General features: G+C 37.0%; 1 protein-coding gene across 2 annotated transcripts; it reads right to left on the reverse strand.

Moving 5' to 3' along the window:
* Positions 1-694: 694 nt before the first annotated feature.
* Positions 695-20,405, reverse strand: RPAP3 (RNA polymerase II associated protein 3). Of its 2 annotated transcripts, none has more exons than XM_088165596.1 (17): positions 20,325-20,405; positions 18,323-18,481; positions 17,606-17,746; positions 17,075-17,197; positions 15,780-15,907; positions 15,092-15,213; positions 14,685-14,755; positions 12,884-13,015; positions 11,838-11,965; positions 10,052-10,173; positions 8,578-8,648; positions 8,306-8,422; positions 5,732-5,940; positions 4,413-4,608; positions 3,699-3,796; positions 2,261-2,361; positions 695-1,184 (listed from the first exon to the last, which is right to left on the reverse strand). In XM_088165596.1, the coding sequence occupies exons 2-17, from the start codon at positions 18,476-18,478 to the stop codon at positions 1,093-1,095; spliced, it is 2,007 nt and encodes a 668-aa protein (XP_088021722.1). In that variant the 5' UTR covers positions 18,479-18,481; positions 20,325-20,405; the 3' UTR covers positions 695-1,092. The 2 variants fall into 2 exon arrangements, with proteins under 2 accessions (XP_088021722.1, XP_014726593.1); XM_014871107.2 differs by having other exon boundaries at positions 20,215-20,330.

Raw genomic sequence — 20,405 nt, forward strand, 5'->3', positions numbered from 1 at the left:
ATTTTAGAATGCTATAGCTATTTAATCAGTCCTCTGAAAAACAGCACAACTACCAACCCAAAACTTTCGGAGAAGCACCAGTACAACACAAGGGCTGAATCAGGATGAAAGCGAACTGGCAGGATATTAGCATGTGCAGGATGGAAGAGCCAGCAGATAAGCTCACACCACCACCTGGATATTAGAGTATCTTGACAAGTGTTGTTATTTCCTCCTGATCATGTGAGCAGTACAAGTAATTTATCATGCCTCATGCTCACTCTTATCTAAGAATTTCAGTTAATTTCATGCTTTTGCCTTCTTCTACTGTTTAGGTATTTTGCTTAGCCTCCTGAGTCATCTAAAGGGGTTTACTCAGTCAGGAACAACTGATCCACAAGGATTAAGTTTCACCAGATTGTTTTAAAAGTACTCTTGAAAGAAGACAAAGTGTTTTCTTTAAACTTTTAATTCTACAGTATTTGTCTTCCTTCTATACTGCAGTTACAGTTAGAGGTTCACAGAAATAGGTTCAGAGGTTCTCAGCAACCAATGCTAAAACTCCACTTTTAGATAAACTCAAATAAAAATTCTGGAATTTTCTTGCCATTATACTTCAGGCTCACTTTGCACAGTACAAGTTCTGATGTGATGGATCTTTACAGAAGAGTGTTTTAGGCACCTTAATAAAAAAATTCCTTAGAAATATAATATCTTCAATTCCACATTCAGTTTATTTACTAAAATAAAAAACCCATGCATAATTCTAATATACAGTGTTTGATTCATACCAAAGACATGTTTATAAGTATTTTTCTCATTTTAATAAAGATCTCTATCTACAGTCCAGATCCTGAATGCCAATCTGCTCAACTGTGTTTCAGGCAAACAGATTCCACTGAAGAAAATGTAGATCCATATTGTTTCAGATACTGGAAAAGAAGTGTACTGCAGAACTAAATAATGTTCTCTTCAGGCACTTGCCATTTGGCTAACCCAAGTTTAAGAGTTTCATTATTTATAAAAAGCGACAAAATTGCAGTCCTTATAGCCTTCTTAGCTAATTTCTACATGAAAAAAGTGCAAATCCAGACATTTACATCAGCCATCTTGCTAAGAGAAAATGCCGTACTTCTTCTCCAATTCTTCAACAGAAGCATCTTTTAATCCCATGTGGTTCACATGATTGAACAATACCTGTGTAACTGAAAAGCAAATCCCAACATGAACTGTTATTTTTGTGATTCACATTTTTAAGGTAAATTATTCCAATTCTTTTCTCGGAGAGAGTAAGCGGCATATGGATTATACAGCTGAAATACGAATACATTTTTAAACTACTGGGAGGATGAACAAAAGTAGCAAAGCAAAACTTGGACTTTGTTTCAATGTCCAGGAGCTGCCTAACACCACTTTCTTAAACAGGTGTATAATCCAGGCAACAGACAGCTTTTAGTTTCTTTACTATCTTGCCACTATGCCACTACATGCAGAAGACAAACGTTAATGCCAATGGCAGATAAAGGTTACAACAGGTAAAGGCGTGAATGCCATTCATAACAGGCATTGCACTTTGGTAAGTCAAGTTATTTTATTTTAAGGTGATTCACATTTCAAAATTTTTAAGTATAATGGTTATTAGTGAAACTCAGCTGTAGATAGTAAATTTAAATTTACATGGTCCCAGAGAAATGTTTTGCTTTTAAGTGTCTCACTATTACACAGTCTGTCTGGTGAGATAAATAAAGAAAGTTTGAGACAAAACCCATTTTTATAAACAATGAATTCAAGCCAGTGTCAACACAAACTGCAAACTAATGTGAGTGATGCCTCCAGAACAGGACAGACAACCAGACTGAGTGCTTTAGAGTTGTTTGCATTCTTTTGCCAACAGAAAAGTCAGGATTTGTCATAGCTGTAAATTGTGGAAATTGTATAATCTGGATACCTTGGATCTTATCTTTTCATAAAAATTCATAAATTTGCAACATTACCAGCTACAAACTGACAAGCTGGCAAAGCTTATTTTATCAGAATAAAATGCAGTGGTATTACTGATGAAAATAAGAGGATTTAGCTGTAGTTTTCTAGTCTAAGCAATAAAGAGTCAAATGATTAAGAAAAATTACATGACATTCATATTAACTTCTAAAATAATAAAAAGCTAGATGACTAAAGTGATTATTACATGGAATAAACAATAGCACTAAGATTTACATATTTTTTGCAAGATTGTACAGTATCACAAAGAAGTTTACAAAGACAATACCAAATTACTTACTTTTTTTTTCTGAATCTGACATAAACATTACTGCCATATCAAATCTTTTTAATTCAGAGAGCCTCCGGAGGATTTCAAGGATGAGCAACGGGTCCTCTTTCCTGAAGAAGATTATCACAAATATAAAAATAACCCCTGTTGATTAGAAATATTCAGTAGCTGCAAGCGATATTGAAGAATTCGGGAACAAGAACTTAAAGGACCAACAGAATTCCCTTCTCTTTCATATTCACTGTCTTTCCTGTTCATTTGTCCATTCACAAAGCAAAAAGTCAATATCCAGAAACCTTTATGTAGGTATTATTGCTCTACTGAGCAAGAGTGAAGAAATACAAAACCTAGACTGATGCAAACTGACTGCTGGACATGCACAAAATATTTACAACATGATTTAATGCCTACACCTGGCTGTAACACCACTATTCTTATATGTAGCAGGTAGTGTGAAAGGAATCAGCACCTGTGGCCATAGGAAGCTCAACGAAAAGCTGAGCCAATTACAGCTGCCTTCATCCATACAGAAAATTCCTAGATTGTGTTTATTTTACATTTTTCTGGTCAATATTAAACAGGCACTGCCTTTTTTACAAATACTAACAAATAGTATTTTTCTTTCTTACCTTCACATTTTTTTTGGAGGGAGACAGGACTCTTATCTTACAGCAAACAATTTCAGCATCCTAGTCTTTTTATGTTGCATCACCAAATGCAGGACTATCTCTAAGACAGCATTTTTCAACCATGTGATGGATATTTTACTTTTTAAGGAAACCAAGGGAAAGGCAAGCATCAAGTGTGTGCTTCTCAGACAGTGTAATTCAGAAAACCAGTAAACTGCCTCTGACAGGCAAAATTAACTTTAGGACTCAAATGACAGCATGGATAGAAATTTCAAAAATAACTTGTCAGGTCCTGTCTTATCAGAACCTCAGTCTCCATACACATTTGCTACAGGCAATTGTAAAATGCTAGCAGATAATTAAGTCTGAACAGATCACAATAAGCATGGCATAAAACTAAAATCCTCTGAATTTCTCACCTTTAGAAAGCTAAAATAGAGGACAGTGTGCAATTCTATGTGCTCTCAGAATACCCATACAGTAATATGAACAAAAGTTATTTCATACAGACTAATACAAGTTTCTGGTACTCTTTAGCAAAGCACAATTCAACAACACTCAGCAGTATTTTTTCACTTCTTTGCTACCTGATTTTTCATGATGACTTTCACTTCTTAAGAAGCAACTAGTGAGTAATTCCAGTGATTTCATTATGCTCATGTGTGATGGAAACAATTTTGTAAGCCCAAGGTTCGGACTAGAGAGAACATAAAAAACCCTCAAACACAAAATAAAAATACAACCTCCCCCTAGCAAAAACCCCCAAATGCTTCAGAACAGCAATAAGCAATGTAAAACAAAGGAAGAGTTAAACTTACTCAATATAGAAGTCATGTAGAATTTTCAGGATCTGGTTAAACAAGTCGGGATCTAAGGATTTCTGAAACATCTTTGCATAAAGCGAGGGCTCTATTTGCTATGGAAAAATTTAAAAAGTTAATTTTAGACAAAAAATACAACTGAGTCATGAGAATTACATGTCTGTTTTTAGAAGGTCATAGACAGTGCTGAAGTGCATGAAAGCAAAAAAAAACAAATTACACAATTTGACATCAAACAATTTTTGCTTGCTTCTTTGCATTTTTTTGGCAATGGTAATTTCTAACTTCTCTTTAAAAAAATTAAAGTGATTTTTTTTTTCAAAATATATGTAAGTAAAAGTACACATTAAGTAGATTGCTGTGTTTCAAGCATTTGCCCAGTTTAAAAATGTCGCTATGTCTAATTGCCTTAGAAGTACTCATTTGAAAAATTAGAATTTAATAGTTACTAATTTAAGTCTTTAAAGGACAAGGGCCTGTATCTGAAAAAAAATGCTGAGACTGTACTTCAAGCAAATAAAAAGGCATGAAAGAAGAAAAACTCAAATGCACATCAGAATACTTATTGTTATGCGAAGACAGTTAAGAAAAGGGACTATTGTACACCTGAGACACCCTAAACATAGCTATCCCTTCCACCCAAGGCTACTGTTTCTTCAACTGATGATGAAGTAACTGTCCAAACACCGTTGATGCTCTTATGTTTCATACCTTCAGGTACAAGTACATGTTTTCGGGGCAGTCTTTCAACTTCCTGAAGTCAGATTCAAGCTGGAAAGAATTTGCAGGAATGGGAGGAACTGGAGAAGCAGACATAAATGACCTTCTGATTTCTTTTTCCCTCTGTTTGCTTGCAGGAAAAGATGGATGCATTGTTGATGAAATTCCTTTCGCATTTACAGGCAGCCTACAAAGTTATTTTGAAACACATAATCAAATCAACTTTTAAGGAACTCTGCAGTGAGACCTAATTAGAGATCCTTATATTCATTAAAAGCTAAAATACTGAAAACTTTTTTAAAAGGAATGTGTTTTAGTTTAAGCAGATAATTTAAAATTCCTTCAAATTATACAAGCTGTATATGCGATTCACCTTTTCTAAAAAAACACATCTGCAAATACTTAAATTTACCCAGCCTCTCTCTACTTTGTTTCTGGAAATAACTGCATTTTATAGTAGGTTTCTCCCATATATACCTGTCAAAAAAAAAAAAGACATCTTCTGCAATTTCATAATGCAAAGCAGTAATAATGTCAAACGGATAAACTAGTTTCAACACTGACAGCAGTAGATCTATTTTTTGTCCTATCATTTGTCATTTAAGTCAATTGATTTTTTAAAAATTAAGAAATGGCTAAGAATATACTTTTTTCTTCACCACTTCACAGTAAATCCATCTAAGTGAGCTAGGAAAGGTGGGTAGGACCAGTGTTTCTCACAGAAATTCTTTTATAAGGATACTTTATATTAACAGAACGAGGAAGTGTCGATGCAGTGGACAACAAGTTCTAAGACTGAGCAAGGATAAAGCTTCTGTACTTCAAATCTAGTTTCAGCAAGACAGACTTGAGTTTGTCTAACTAGCACAGTGTGACTTCGAAACTGAGCAGATCTGAAGCTACCACCTGCCTCAGCGGAGGAAAGGGTGGTGACACTCATCTGTCACACAACTGGGGTACAAAGAATGCTTGAACTCTGTTCAAAATCTCTTCTAAAAAACTACAAATAGAAGTTGCAAAAACAGCTAGGGAAGATGGAATGCCCAAGCTAGAAAGAGTACAGCATGCAAGAAAATATTAATTCCTTTATATTTGCAATGTAAGACTGAGTTTTCCATCTGACATTCAATAGATCATATTTGTCTCAACCACGTGGTCAAAGAGCGGATGTGCAAGAACTGCAATTTCCCTTTTAATTCAAATTCTCCAAAATATCTTCAATGCCTCACCACATGTAGACATCTGGAAATGAAGATTACATTTCAACCACATTTATCTTTTTAAAAGAGGATCAGAATTTTTATACTTACTGTAATAGTGACGTATCACTGATTTCTTCGATTTTCAAGTGCTTTGCTTTTGGAATATCAACTGTAGTCAACAGATCATCCTGATCTAGAGTTTCTGTTGCTTCAACATTCACTGAACTCCTCCAGTTATTGACTAAAGTAGTGCTGGGCAAGTCATAATGTGATGTATTATCATCAACTTCTTCAATATCTATTCTTCGCAATGGCTTCTAAACAGAGCAGAGACCTCATGTCACACGTGGACTTAATACAAGTTTAAATAGACTCCAGACACAGCTGTGTATAACTTAAAATAATCATGTGATAACCAGTTACCTCCTCTGTACTGGTACACAGAGAAAATACTTTGCACTTTTCTGGCAAAACTATGAAACCATAAAATTCTACATGAAGCCTGATATGATGATTTTATTGCTTCACCCTCATAAACCAGTATAACCTTACCCTAGAGGATCTCCATATGTTGCTCCTTTCCCCAGTAATAATTAAAAATGCATACTTTTTTTCCCCACTAAGGTTGAAGAGGCAAGCTCTATCATATATTTTGTCCCATTATGTGGTCAAGCTTTGTAATTTAGCAAAACAAACGAATATCCAACAATACAGACATTGGCCCACAACTTAAAATTTTGATATAATAAATATCTGTAAGTTAGCCCTGCCGATTGACCAAATTACATACATCCTAATTAATTAGGTAATTAATTCCACCACATGCTAAAATGCTTCAGCTAATTTATCTCCGCATGATCCCCATTATTTTTGACCGTCACCTAGTGCCACTATCACAGGTCTTAGAAAAAATGCTCTTATCACTTCTTACTTTAGAACTTCATATCCTGAACATGAAAATAGTATGTATTTCTAGGGGGTTGAAATGTTCCCTATTATTTCTGTAGAATTTTTCCCATTGTTATGCTAAGTATTTGTGGCTACACCTTAGTAGTAACAATTTCTCTTGCAAGGAGGTGGAGACAAGGGGAACACCGGAAAAAGAAAGGGAGGACAGGGGGGCCTGCTCTCTCCCTCACTCCTGGAGTTGGAAGAGACAGCCGGGGCTCCTACCTAGCATCCTCCCTGCCATCCCAACACCGAGAGCCATGCTCCCTGCCGTTGGACATCGCCCTGCTGCCTTCCCACTTCATCCTCCAGCCTCCGGGCACTCTGCCGAGCACCTCGACCGACACCGTGAGGGGGGAGTGGCTCCTCCATCCCTCTCAGCCCTGGGCCGCTGCCGCCATCACCCAGCGCCTTCAGCTGCGCGGGCCCTGCCCTGCCCACAGCACCGGGAACTGAGCGCAGGGAGAGGGCCTTGGCCAAACGGAACTGGAACTGAGCTACACTGCTCTGTTTTGTTGTCAATTTTTATAGCTGTTGTTGTTTCTGCTGTTTGCCTTGTCAGATATATTAGTAAAGAACTGTTATTCCTACCTCCCATATCTTTGGCCTGAAAGTCCCTGATTTCAAACTATAATAATTAGAAGGGAAAAATTTGCACTCTCCATCTCAAGAAAGGGGTTCTTGCCTTTCCTTAACAAATACCCGTCTTTCAAACCAAAACAGCATTTCTCTAGAAACACACATGATGAAACATACTCAACAGTTTAGACTTCTAGGAAATGGCAATACTAAAAGCACAGATGTTTAAACTATACTTACACTGTCTTAACAGAATAACAAGAGGAATACAACCAACTTAGCATCTTCACTTAATTTAGCATCCAAAGTGAACACTTAATAAATTTAACTGTCTATAATATTTCAGCTACTTCACAATAAATTAATTTAGGTTTAAAGATCAAAATAATAATGTATTTTTTACTAATACTATGCATCTGAATTATATTATTTATGAGGGTAAACACAGGTTTTCAAATAGCAAGAATGCATACACATACAAAGTATGAGCACTCTTTTTATTTACAAAACTCATTCCTGAGTGTATAAACATGAAATGTATTAAAAGAGGAAGCCTAATGCATAGATATCTGGTATTACATTTTTTCATCTACAAGTCATTCATCTGACTATGACCACTGATAATTCATAGTCCAAATAAATTCCTTATCGGAAACCAATATCCAGCTGTCCTACAGTTTACACGGATGAAACTGCACGCTCAAATCTCTCTGGAAAGCAGCCCTACGTGACAGCAGCATATGACACAAGTAGGCAACATGTCTTATAGCCACTATAGCTGCTGTAAAAACTATAAACAGCAGTAGAAATGAAGGAAAGTTTACCCAGAGCTTCTGAACTGTCCTCCATTTACTCTCAACTGCAGTATTACCTATGGGCACAAGACAGGGTGCCTGCCTATTTCACATACACACATAATAAATGTATGCATACACCATGTTAGCTGAGGGCTGAATGCTTACACCATCACTGCTGTGAACTTCACCATTTCCATGCGTGTATATGCTCTTGAAAAATATCTAAAGAGTAAATTTATACATTTTTGGCTTTCCACGGGGAAGGCTATGTAAGGGGTTAGTCTACAATACAGAAAGTAGATTTTAACTCTAAACTCTTTTCCCATCATTTTAGAAAGTAATTCACATAATAACTTACTGTTGATTTAATCTGTAATGGATTATCAATCACTTTCACTATATTTTTAATTTCCGCTTCTTTTATCAATACTGCAGGATATTCTTGCTGAGCCCGCTGCTCTTTCTCAGCTAATTCCTGAAAAAAATGGCAAGTTGTCCAAAAGATCAGGTGTTCCATGAATAAATACAGGTTTGTTAAAAATAATGTAATAATGAATATTCTAGTACTATAGCCTTACAAAAATCTCCCAAACAAACAAAACCCCACTATACCAGAATAAGCATACATACATTCCTTATTTTCATGAGTTCGTTTATTGCTTGCTTATTTCCAGGTTCCAGTTTCAGAACAGCTTCAAAATCTGAGTGAAAAACAACACAAAAAGTGTAGATATTTCAAGTTACAACGTTCACATGGCAGATTTTTAAACCTTCAATTTTCCTTTCATAGCTCTAAAAATAATTAAAGGCAGGTAAATGACAGAATGGGAAAGGCTGGAAGGGATCACCAGCGGGTCATCTGCTCAAGCAGGGTCATCTTGGAGTGCAATGCACAGGTATCCAGTCAGTTCTTGAGTATCTCCAGTGAGGGAGACTCCGCAACCTCTCTGGGCAATCTGCTCCAGTGCTTGATAACCTGCACAGTAACGAAGTTGTTCCTCATATCAGGGGAACTTCCTGTGCCTCAGCTTCTGCCTTTTGCCTCTTGTCCTATTGCTTGGCACCACCAAGCAGAACCTGGCTCCATCCTTTCAACACCCTCCCTTCAGATACTGATAGACATTGGTGAGGTCACCCCTCAGTCATCTCTTGTCAAGACTGAACAGGCACAGCTCTCTCAGCCTTTCCTCATAAGAGATGCTCCATTCTCCTGATCATACTTGTCAGCCTCTGTGGGATCCACTCCAGGAGCTCCATATCTCTCTGGTGCTGAGGAGCCCAGAACTGGACACAGTGCTCCAGATGTGGCCTCACCAGGGCTGAGTGGAGGGGCAGGATCACCTCCCTGGACTTGCTGACAATGCTCTTCCCAATGCACCTCAGGATTCCACTGGCCTTCCTGGCCACAAGGGCACTGCTGGCTCATGGAGAGCTTGCTGTCCACCAGGTTCTTCTCCCATTAGATCAGCCCTGAGCCTGTGCTGGTGCAGGGATTACTCTTCCCCAGGTGCAGGACCCTGAATTTGCCTTTTGGATTTCTGATGTTGCCTCTCTATCCATCTCTCCAATCTGTCAAGGTCCTTCGGGAAGCCTCACAGCCCTCTGGGGGATCAGCCGCTCCTCAAGCTTGTGTCATCTCTTAACTTCCAGAGGAGGCATCTGCCCCTTCATCAAGTCACCAATGAACAAGTTAAACCACAACGGGCCCAGAACTGAGCCTTGAGGGACACCACTAATGAAAGGTCTCCAACTAGACCCTGTGTCACTGATAAAGACCCTCTGGGATCTGTTGTTCAACCAGTCCTCCATCTATCTCACTGTCATCCCAATGCCTATATCATGACCTACTTTTAAAATAAACTTTTCAAACTATTTCTCACTATTTATCATAAACAGCAACAGCTGTAATTTCACACAAAACTGTCTTCCCACTACGTGGGCACCAAAACAAGTGTTTTTATACATATTCAGTGAAATGCAACAGAAACCCCTTAATTCTTAACTTTCGCATTGATAATCTCAGTAAGTCAGAAAAAAAAAAAAGATCATGACGTCCTTAAACTGATCTCATACCCACCACATTTAGGCTAATTCAAAATCATACCTTGAACAGCTTCCTTTAGCTTTCCAAGAGCAACTCTGGCAGCTCCTCTTCTGGCAAAAGCTTTAGAATAGGAAGGATCTAAGAGCAGAGCTTGTGTGCAGTCATCTTCTGCCTCTTTGTACCTCAGCAGAAGCATAGTACAAAATTAATAATCCGTTTCAAGAGGCAGTGTTAACTGAAAAGACAGAGCTGCCCAAACCAATTAAAATATAAAGGCAGATCTTCATTACCTACATACATAAACACATCATTGAGCTAAAATGCGAATTAAAAAACTCCCATAAAATATGGTTTCTCAGCACCTTGAAATTTCAGATATATTTTTTGATATCTCATAATAAAGTGCTGACTCTTTTTAGCATTAAATTCACAAAATAAAATGAATTAAGCACAAAATTCACATCCTCTGTAAAGAAAAAAAACAACACTTCAAGCTCGTCAGAGCAGAGTCCACTTTAAAAATTCAACAAAAGCCTTAAAATCAAAGTTAGTACCATGGCTTTGTACTTCTGAAAGCCAGAAATACTATTACAAACAAAAAACACATACCAGAGAGGAGAAGCAAGTATGCATGAGAATAAGTTTCTATACATTTGGAATTCTGTGACTTGCCCTTAACTACTTCAGAATGAGAATTCAGAATATGCTTGTATTAATGTAATTTGCTTCATTTTAAGATTAGATTTCTTCATCCCATTTATGCTGTTACATTAGATCACGATTCCACTATGTGCTCATTAACGTATTTTCATTTCTCTTCTCATTGTTCAAACTACCATTAAATTTATGCAAATTAATTTTTATTTGCTGTTCTCATCAGTACTAGCAGTTTGTAGGAATACCAATGGACTTTTGTTGCATATTATGTTTGGTCCTCTTTCAAATGTAAAGACCCATGATACAAGATTTATCATAGGGAATCAAGTTTCTTGCTTGGACATTCAATTAAAGCATCACTTCCTCTGAATCTCACAGAACATTATTTGCATTCTGATGTTTTTTAAATTACACGTATTGTATCAGAAATACTATCCATACAACCCATCTTATCCTAATTTGAGATCGATCTACTACTATCTCTACAGATACTCAGCCATGTCACGTTAAAACAAGATAACCAACATAACCCCCTGCTCTCTGCTTCTCATGCTACCAGCATACAAGTTTTAAATCACCACACCATCACAGAGTCAAAAGAAGTTCACATGTAAATATTTGCCATATGGAACTTATCTAATTTTCTGAAAAGTACGAATTTCCGTAGAGTTTCTAGGTTATTTGGATAAAACTTAATTTAAAATAAACAAGCAACACATACATGCCTCTATCAGTGAATCTAAAAAAATAAATTTAAAAGGTAACAATTTCCAGAAAAAGCTTTTATTAATTCCCCCCAAAGTCAGAAGTTATAATCCACTTCTTTTTACAGTGCAACATTCTGTAAGTGACTGGGTTTCATAGTCAAAGACAAAGCTTTGGGCATTCCTTTCAGAAAGGTGAATATCTGAATTTTGCACACATTAAAGAACAAAAATCCAACTTCAGAATTCATTATTTCATACTGGTATTATTTTATTCTGTCACAACTTGCTTCCTACAAATTCCATTTCAAGATCACACATACAAATTTGTTTCCTCCCCTTTATTGCTTTCAATGTGATTTATTCTATACTGAATTCTAGCAAAAATGAGGAAGAGGGACAATAACTCAACTTGAATAACAATCTGCTGGATCATTACTCCTCCTGAAGAATACAAAGAATACAGCATATGCAATTCTACTTACTTCTCAATCTTTAGGTAGGCCATGGCCCTGTTAGCTGGCAGCAGTGCATTGGTGCCATCTGCTGTGATACCACGAGTATAACATTCTATTGCAGCCTCGTACTTTCCTTCTTTGAAATAACCATTACCCTAGAATATTAAGGTTAGAAAAACAGCATTGAGAAAATATAGTGCAATGAACTATTACCTTTTGCTTCTCAGTACTAAAATCTGAAGCTGCACATCTTCTCTACTCCTACGCAGACATGACAAAAAAACAGAAATGCAACAGCTCTGACGACAAGAATCCATGTCGTCAGGAACAAGCATGAAGTGAGTCAGCTCTGCTGCCAATGAAGTATTGCATTAGACTGAAATTTCTCTTCTGAGACCTATTCAAACTCTTGTTCCCTAATGCATACTTTCATTCTTATCTGACTAATTACTTCTTACAACCAGTATAGCAAACCTGAATAATAAAAAGTCATTAGTTACACAGCTAGGCAAATGAACAGAAAAATTTTGGTTTAGTTGGTAATGTTATTTATTTATTGAAAGACTGATGAGAGGGAGAAATCAATAAGCCAACTGTGAGTCAAGACTACGTATTCAGAAAAACATTTTTATTGTCATCATTGCCTGCACCCCCAAGGTTCTTTTTATAACCACTATTCATCATGTAATCATGATTATCTTGTAATCAGAGAAACAGTCCATAATTCCCCTCGGAAAAGCAAGCATCAAGATGTTTATAATAATAGAGAAAAGGGATCTTTGTAAAGTGCAATTTAAGTTCTACTTGTCTTACTATGTATTTGAAATTTTGCATATACAATTTGGGCTGTAAAAGCTACCTTTTATAATTATTTCTCCAGACAAATCCGAACAGAACTCACTGTCCCGTTCACCTTCCTAGAGACCAAAATGCAAAACATTTAAGATATGAAGTTCAAGGCAGTAGCAGGTTTAATTAATACATTTGCATAACTAACAGCAGGATAACTAACAGCACAACACAACTCTTTTCTTTTTGAGGTTTCTCCTGTTCCACCAGAACGAGTCACTTACCAGATCTTTTTCTGCAATTGCCTTCTGCTTGTGCTGCTGGTTTTCAATGCACTGCTTCTCTTCATCTGTTAATCCTGTTCTGACTGCATCTTCAAGCTCTTTCTGTTCTGAATTTTCTTTTGATGACAGAGCCTGTAAAAACATAGTTTCTTCCCTTCGGTAAGTATTTCCCCACAATCTTATTTTCAGGACATAAATTACAATAATTTCCAAACTTTCAAGAAAATCTGCCAAGCTTTTTAACAGAAGTGCCTGTGTTGTAAATTAAATGCAAATTGAAGAGACAATTTTAAAACAATTTGAAATTGTTTCTTGAAAATGTATTTCTATGAAGGACTGCAAGTCAGAATAATGCTTGGTAAATAAAAAGTATGTAAGCTCTGAAGCACAGTGTGAAATGACTCATGAAACCTTTGTATACAGTCTAATTGACATATCATTTATTTCTTAATAAGAAGTCAGGAGTCTCTCTGATTTCTTCAGAAAGAAATCAGAATGCAGGGATTGAGTTGAAACTTTTAGATGTATTGAAGTATATTAGGCCTCTCACTTATAAGGCAGAGGTGAAGATTTAGGTTGTAACATAAGAGAGAGAAAATAAGTAAGTAAACGGAATAAGTTTTAAGTGCTTTTAGTAAGCAAAAGGTCTTAGATGCCTGAGAAGTAGTACATGTTCTAGTGAAGGCTGAAAAACATGCTAGTGTTTTCTTAAAGGCTCCAAGAACCTAGCTTCAGACATAACAGAGTTAAGAATATTGCTTACATTTTTCAGTTAGAACAAGATAGGCCATGAACGCAGTCTATACATAGCCTGGCGTGCTAAGAAACTAGAATTCTAATAGTTTAAGGAGAAGTGGTCTGAGTTTGTGTCTTAGCTAGTTGGAAAGTTTCTATAAAAGAACATGCATCAGGGAGAGCTGGTGCTCTATGCCATGGCTTTATGCCATGTGCATTTTGCCACTGCAGCTTGCCATTGCTTTGCTTTGTTTTTGCTTTTGAGACTGATGTGCGTCTACAATAAATAACTTTACAGCAACTATTAGCCGCTTCCCTTTTTAAACATAAAAGAAGAACTAGCCTGACAGTGTGGGTGCACAGGAGGCACCCGGAGGTCCCCCCAAAACCTCACACAGTTACTGGAGACTTGGTATCTTCATTGTTTAAATAAAATTTTCAAGCACCGTCAAAAATACAGTTGGTGAGGTGTAGGTAAATTCATACAGAGTGACAGGTAACCTTATATTTATGAAGGTCATCATAATTAACATTCTTCTCTCTGTCATGAAAGGGATCTAACTAGCACTGGAGTATTCTGTTGCTCTTGGAACGACCTTCTGGTTTAGTTGATCACAGCAATCAGTGGGACTACAAGCAGGCTAGCAATGCAGTTTTATGGCCAAGAGAGCACAGAGGTTGTCTCATGTACTGTGCTTCCTTATACTAAAATATGAAGCATGACTGAAAAAAGCATTAACACAGGATTTAGAAAATGGGAGAAGATTTAAAAAATAAACCCACCAACTAACCCACCAAAACCAACCAAGCAACAAAAACCAAGCAACAACAACAAAATATCCAAAAAACACCAGATGGTGCACACATGCAGTCTTAGTGTGCAATCCAGTATTACACTGATACCTGCATATATATTCTCCAAAAGAAACTCCATTAAAGATTTTGACCTCTGAACTTCAGATGCCAGAAAAAGCATGTGAGAATTTGCTGAATCAGTTCTTGTTATAAAATTGACACAGATATAAACTGAACAGGGTGTATTAATTTATGTTATTAATCTTATTACCTGATCAATTTTCTTCAGTTCATTTTTTGCTTCTAAGTTGTTTGCGTCCAGCTCCAAAACCTTTTCATAATCTATTAGAAGACCAGAAAACGATGTCTTAGGTAAGAAGCACAGACCAGTAAGCAGAGCATACTTTTGAGATAAACCTTTTTTGTAGTTACCCAAGAACCCTGAGGTATTTCAAGGAATACATCATTCTAGAACAGCTAAAGCGGAATGATTACAGAACTAGTAACACCTACTACTATAATTTGGACTTGCGACTTGAATTTTACCTTACCAGAAGAATATGCAACATGGTATTTAATTTCTTTGTTTAGAGGGAACGAAAATTAACTTCCTACATCAAAGAAGCAGATCATACAAGTTTGTTTGCATTTTAAGAAAAGAATTATAAAAAGACCCACCTTCTTTAGCACCTTTAAGATTTTTCAAAGCAAAGCGAGCAGCTCCTCTTCTTGCATAAGCCTTTATATAATTTTTATCTAAAGCAAGTGCTAAATTGCAGTCAGATTCAGCAACAGAAAACCTATCAAAAAAAACGAATGAGTAGTTTGGACACATCTAGGTAACAAACCCCAAAACTCCTGTAATTTATCTTACTCTGAACCTCTTCAGGTTCTTGACAACATATACATCTTACATGCTTCAGAAGAGACACAACCACATTTCTTGATTCCAAATACATTAAAGCAAGAAAGGAAAACAGTAGTCAAGAATCCTTACTGCTGCAGAAAGCATAATCATCTCCCCTGTATCTGTTCCTCACCCAAAACTAATCAAAGCTTTAGAAATAAATTGCCTTTCAGATTCAGTGAGCTCTAAGTTTCTCTTCCTCTTTTTTCTTCAAGTGTTACACTGTAACATAGAAGATGGTGAACTAGTGGGCAAGCCAAGGAAAATTGATGAGACTACCAGATTGTTTCTCCTGGCAATTCCTATTTTATTTTGAAACTGGAAGGCAGGTTGCAACAACAGCCTTACACAGACTGCATCACAGCATGATGAATAAACCATGAATTAAAACTAGACCAAAAATCTGAAGGTAGCATTTAAAGTATAAAATTATTACAGATTTAACAATGCAAGTCTTACTTTTTCATTCTATAAAAAGCTGATGCTCTGTTTGTGGGCAGCACGGGATTGTATGGATCAGAATGCATCCCCCTAGTATAGCATTTTATAGCTTCATCAAAGTTTCCTTGTTTAAAGTAGTTATTACCCTGTGAATAGAAAAAAAGCATTTTCAGCAAGTTACTGTAGATTTGCAGACACATTGCTAGTTAAAAACTCTAAAAAATCAAAGTATTTCAGAAATGCTTAAATATTTTTGTTCAACATTTCTCATGAAGTGCTGCTTTACCATGAAATATGCTAACTAATATATTCTAAGTGCACCATATTAAATAATTTTCATTATATATTCTATAAAATGGGTCTATAAACTATTCATTTTCAGTATCTCTAGGTTATTTCCAGAAACCTGTAACAAGCACATATATATCTACTTAGATTGCTGAAAGGGTTTCTTCTAAGCTTTTAGTAACCAGGTTTGGCATTTTTGCTTTCCAAATCAACATTCTCATTTCTGCCTCCTCTGGAACACAACTTTTGTCGCATGCACCCCCAATGACCTCAATGCAGCCAATAATGGCCAAAGATACCTCAACTTCTCAGTGTAGACTGCAGATTACATGTCAAGGAATTCCCACAGCAGCAAGAACGCAAATATCATCCATGTAGGCAATTTAAAATAAACAACACACCCCACAAAAACCCAAACCAAAGCTAGAACTACTGCCTGAGAGATGAATTAGGTGACTGCTTACAAACAAAGAAGTTTATCAAAAACACAGACGCTGCTACACAACTGAGCCTCTTTCTCATGGCAATGAAGCCTGAGATAGATCTCTTTCTATATCCTACCTTATTAGGTAAAACTGAACCAGTACGAACTTGCCATAATTAAAGCAAAGAAGTTCACCCATCATGATGTACTGGCCTCACAAAGCGTGTATTTTTAAGTTCTTGTGGAGTTAGTTTAGGACATTCAGATGTTGGGTTCAGGTAAAAAACCAGTTTGCTCTATATAGCAATTCTATACAGCCATTCAACTTCTCAAAGCAAAACATCACCAATACCTCTGTCATCACAAGCATATATTAATTAGAATCTGCCAGGCTGCTGCTAATGACAATGAGAAGGAATAGAACTGCAGCGAGAATTTTCTGTTTTGGACTAATGGGTAGGGAAACAGACAAAGAGTTCCAAAAAGGCAATTCTTTTACTAGATGTGTGGTCTCAATGGATGATCTTTTAAAAGAAAATTGCAAATACTCCTACACCTAAATTGCTACTTTACCAATAATAAACATCTATAATTCTACAACCTTTTCCTTCTCTGCAAGAGCCTTTTCAGCATCTACACGAATTCCATCTTCTTCAGAGTCTGATTCTGGAGATACAGAATCATGAGTACTATCTTCTTTGTCAAGTTCTTCAAGTATTTTATCCTGGAATCAGAAAAAAAACCCACTGTTGTCTTCATTATAATTTAACAGTGCAAAATAATACAAGTGAGATTTCATTAATGTGTCCTTCAATACTGACAACTGTGTTTAGTCTTATATTCTACTATAATTATGACCTTTTAACAGGCCTATTGTTAAAACAGGTTTTTTCCCCCTTAAATTCAATCTGCTGGATGAAAGCACAGTCAATTGAAAACCAAGTATTTATCAATATTCCAAATATTAAACACATAACCTCTTTGGGAGAAAGCTATTCTATGTTCATACAGTACCCAGCACACCAAGATACTGACTAGTGGACTTGAATTCTCAGCACTCTAACAAATTCTTCTTTAACACAGAATCAACTGGGGACAGGACTCAGATAACACAGCAAATCTTAAAACTCACCACATCAAGTTTTCCCCATGCTTCATAATCGTAAGACTTGATTTTGTTCTTCTTGTTTTCCTCAGAGGTTATCTTTGAAGGGACTTTATTCTTGCTTTTCTTCTTTTTCTTAAAAGTCTTGTTTCGAATTGGTGGCAAATTCTGAATAGAATTAAGTAACTTATTATAAAACGTGTGTGAAAATCACTTGCATTGAAGAATCTACAGCACCTGTATCTAGACAGCATATCCATCTAGTGGCTAACTTTATTTTAGAAATCTATCCAGCAAGCTGTTCTCATAAGCTCTACAAAACCACTAACAACAATAAGTATAAATCTTTCAACATATAATAGTAAATATTACATGTATGATATGAAACTGAGTTTTAGAAGACATCTCTCTTCAGAGTATCACTGAATAATCACTTCAATATACTAAATGTCAGCAGTAAATCAGCAATACTGATGCTGCAACCAGAAATATTCTCATAGATCTATGCATAAAAAATTTACTGGCCTCATCACTTCAGAAGCTACTGCCCCACAGCTCTGTTGGAGGAGCAGTTTACAGAGGAATGTTTGGTTTACTTCAGATGAAGAACATGTCATGGGTTAGTTCATGACTTCTATTCAGATGTTCTAAATCAACAATTATAATTTTGCTAATACAAAACATTATTATTGACACTATCACAGTATGAATAGCTAAGTTGACACTGGCCTTGTGTTTTCTTACCTCTTCTGGGACACCATTTTGTTTCCTGAGTTCAGAATCTACTTCTTTAATATCTTTTTCCCAGCTCTCCAATTCTCTCATAAAATCCTGCAGCTCTTCAGCATTTTGTTTCATTTGCAGCTGCAGTTCTATCGCTTTACTTGGTGCACTCATCATAATCTGCCAAAATTCAAGGAAAAAAGCATTCTAAAAACAACTTGGAAGTATGTAGTGAAGGAACCTAGCTACTTCAATATTAAGAAGTCTGACTTACATGCCAGACAGACTTTCCCAATAATATAGTAGGAATATTAAACACTAAGATACTACGAAGAAACACAGTTTAAATGTCTTTGACAAAATGAAGGGAAGCCACACTATTCAGCTAAAACAAAGTATATGATAAAAACCAGCAATTCATATTTTCCTAACTAAATATAATGTAAGGCACCCAACAAGTCAATGGTAATCCTGAAATTGCAAACAAGTCCCTAAAACACTGTTTAATAATTATTAACATGTGATTGTCTTAATAAATTTTGTTGTCTTAAGTAAATGAAGTTTCATTACCACAAAAATATCAAGTCACAATTAAAAAGCAACCTTAAAAAAAAAATCTTACAATTCAGAAAAAAAGGGACTCAATCCCATGTCTGTACAGTTTGTAGCACAAAAATCTGAAAGGATGAAAGAAACATGTTTTGAAAATAATCATGATTAAATAACTCATGATGAGCTAAATACAAACTTAGACAAATAAAGTTATGAATGGTTGCTAACCACAACCTCTTGGTGGGCAAGCTTCAGGATCTGTTACAAGCCTCGCAGAAGTATAAATAAACTATCTGTAGAGATACTACACAAAGTTTTTAAGGAAGAAAAAGGTCTAGGCTATTTAACATGCTTTATTTAACATTATTTTTCACACCCGTGCAATAACCTAGTAGCACAACAATATAAAAATGTATGAGCCAAGCAAAGCTAATGATTTCTGTGGTACAGTGTGCTATCCATAACTACAGACAAGGGTCTCAAAGAGATGGAAAAACACACTGCATGATTACTTCTGAAGTAATGCTACCAAAGCAGAAATGTTTTTATGTGCTCAGGAGTAAGCAGCTGAGTAGATACCCTGCTACAGCCGTTGTATTTCTACCTAGTTCGTACACAGGTGGCAACACGATTATCCTGAGCCGCATATTACATCTTTTTGAAACAAAACAGAAAGAAATTTTCAGTGAATCCAAAAATACATAGCTTTCATCACATTTCCAATTAAGGTGCTTACTATGGTTTTTTCTACCTTCAGCTGTTATCCCACACCGAACTACTATTGTAAGATTCAGTCTGTTAATTTCGCACAACTTGGGCACGGACACATCAAATGCTCCATACAGTCTAGCATTTCTAGGTAGCTAGAATAAGATGCTTAAAAAGATACAAAAAAAAATACCGAAATCAGCCGAACTTTTATTTTTCCTATCTCTGACTAAAACAATATCCTCATGCACGCGAAAATCTAACACGAAATCTGTTTGCCGTTCTCAAGCATCCTGCTCAAGTGTATAAAATCAAACTGCCTCGGTAACCCACTAGCCACATACAACTTAGCAAGGGCCTTAATCTACGCACTGACAGCAGCCTCTGCGGCACAGCTCTTACCCCCTTCAGGGCACTTTTATTAGACTTTCAACGCCGAGCCCTTCCAACACCCACAGGCTGCTGGTTCTAGCGATTCCTTGGAGCGGCCGCACCAAGCTGGCAGCCTGGCCGCCAGCACAGGAGTGGATCCCGCGGCCATGCAGCAGGAGGCCCCGAGGCAGAGCAGCCCTTTTGAGACTCAACACCCGCCCTCTACACCACCCGCAAAGCCCTGACTCCATCAGGGTGTGCTCCCCCTCGCCTCTCCTCACCGCCCCGCACGGCCAAGCAGCTCGTGGACCACAGGGCTGATGATGCGGCTGCGGGACAGCGCCGCCAGCCCATTGCACATTCGGCTCGGCTCGTCCCGTCCCGGCCTCACCTGCACGGCACCACAGCTCCTCCCGCCGCCGCCCGCGCTGCCCAGCCCGTTCCCAGGGTGCAGCGCGGCCCCGGGCGGCAG

This window comes from Sturnus vulgaris, chromosome 5, assembly GCF_052056855.1.
Source record: "Sturnus vulgaris isolate bStuVul1 chromosome 5, bStuVul1.hap1, whole genome shotgun sequence".
Lineage (NCBI taxonomy): Eukaryota > Metazoa > Chordata > Aves > Passeriformes > Sturnidae > Sturnus > Sturnus vulgaris.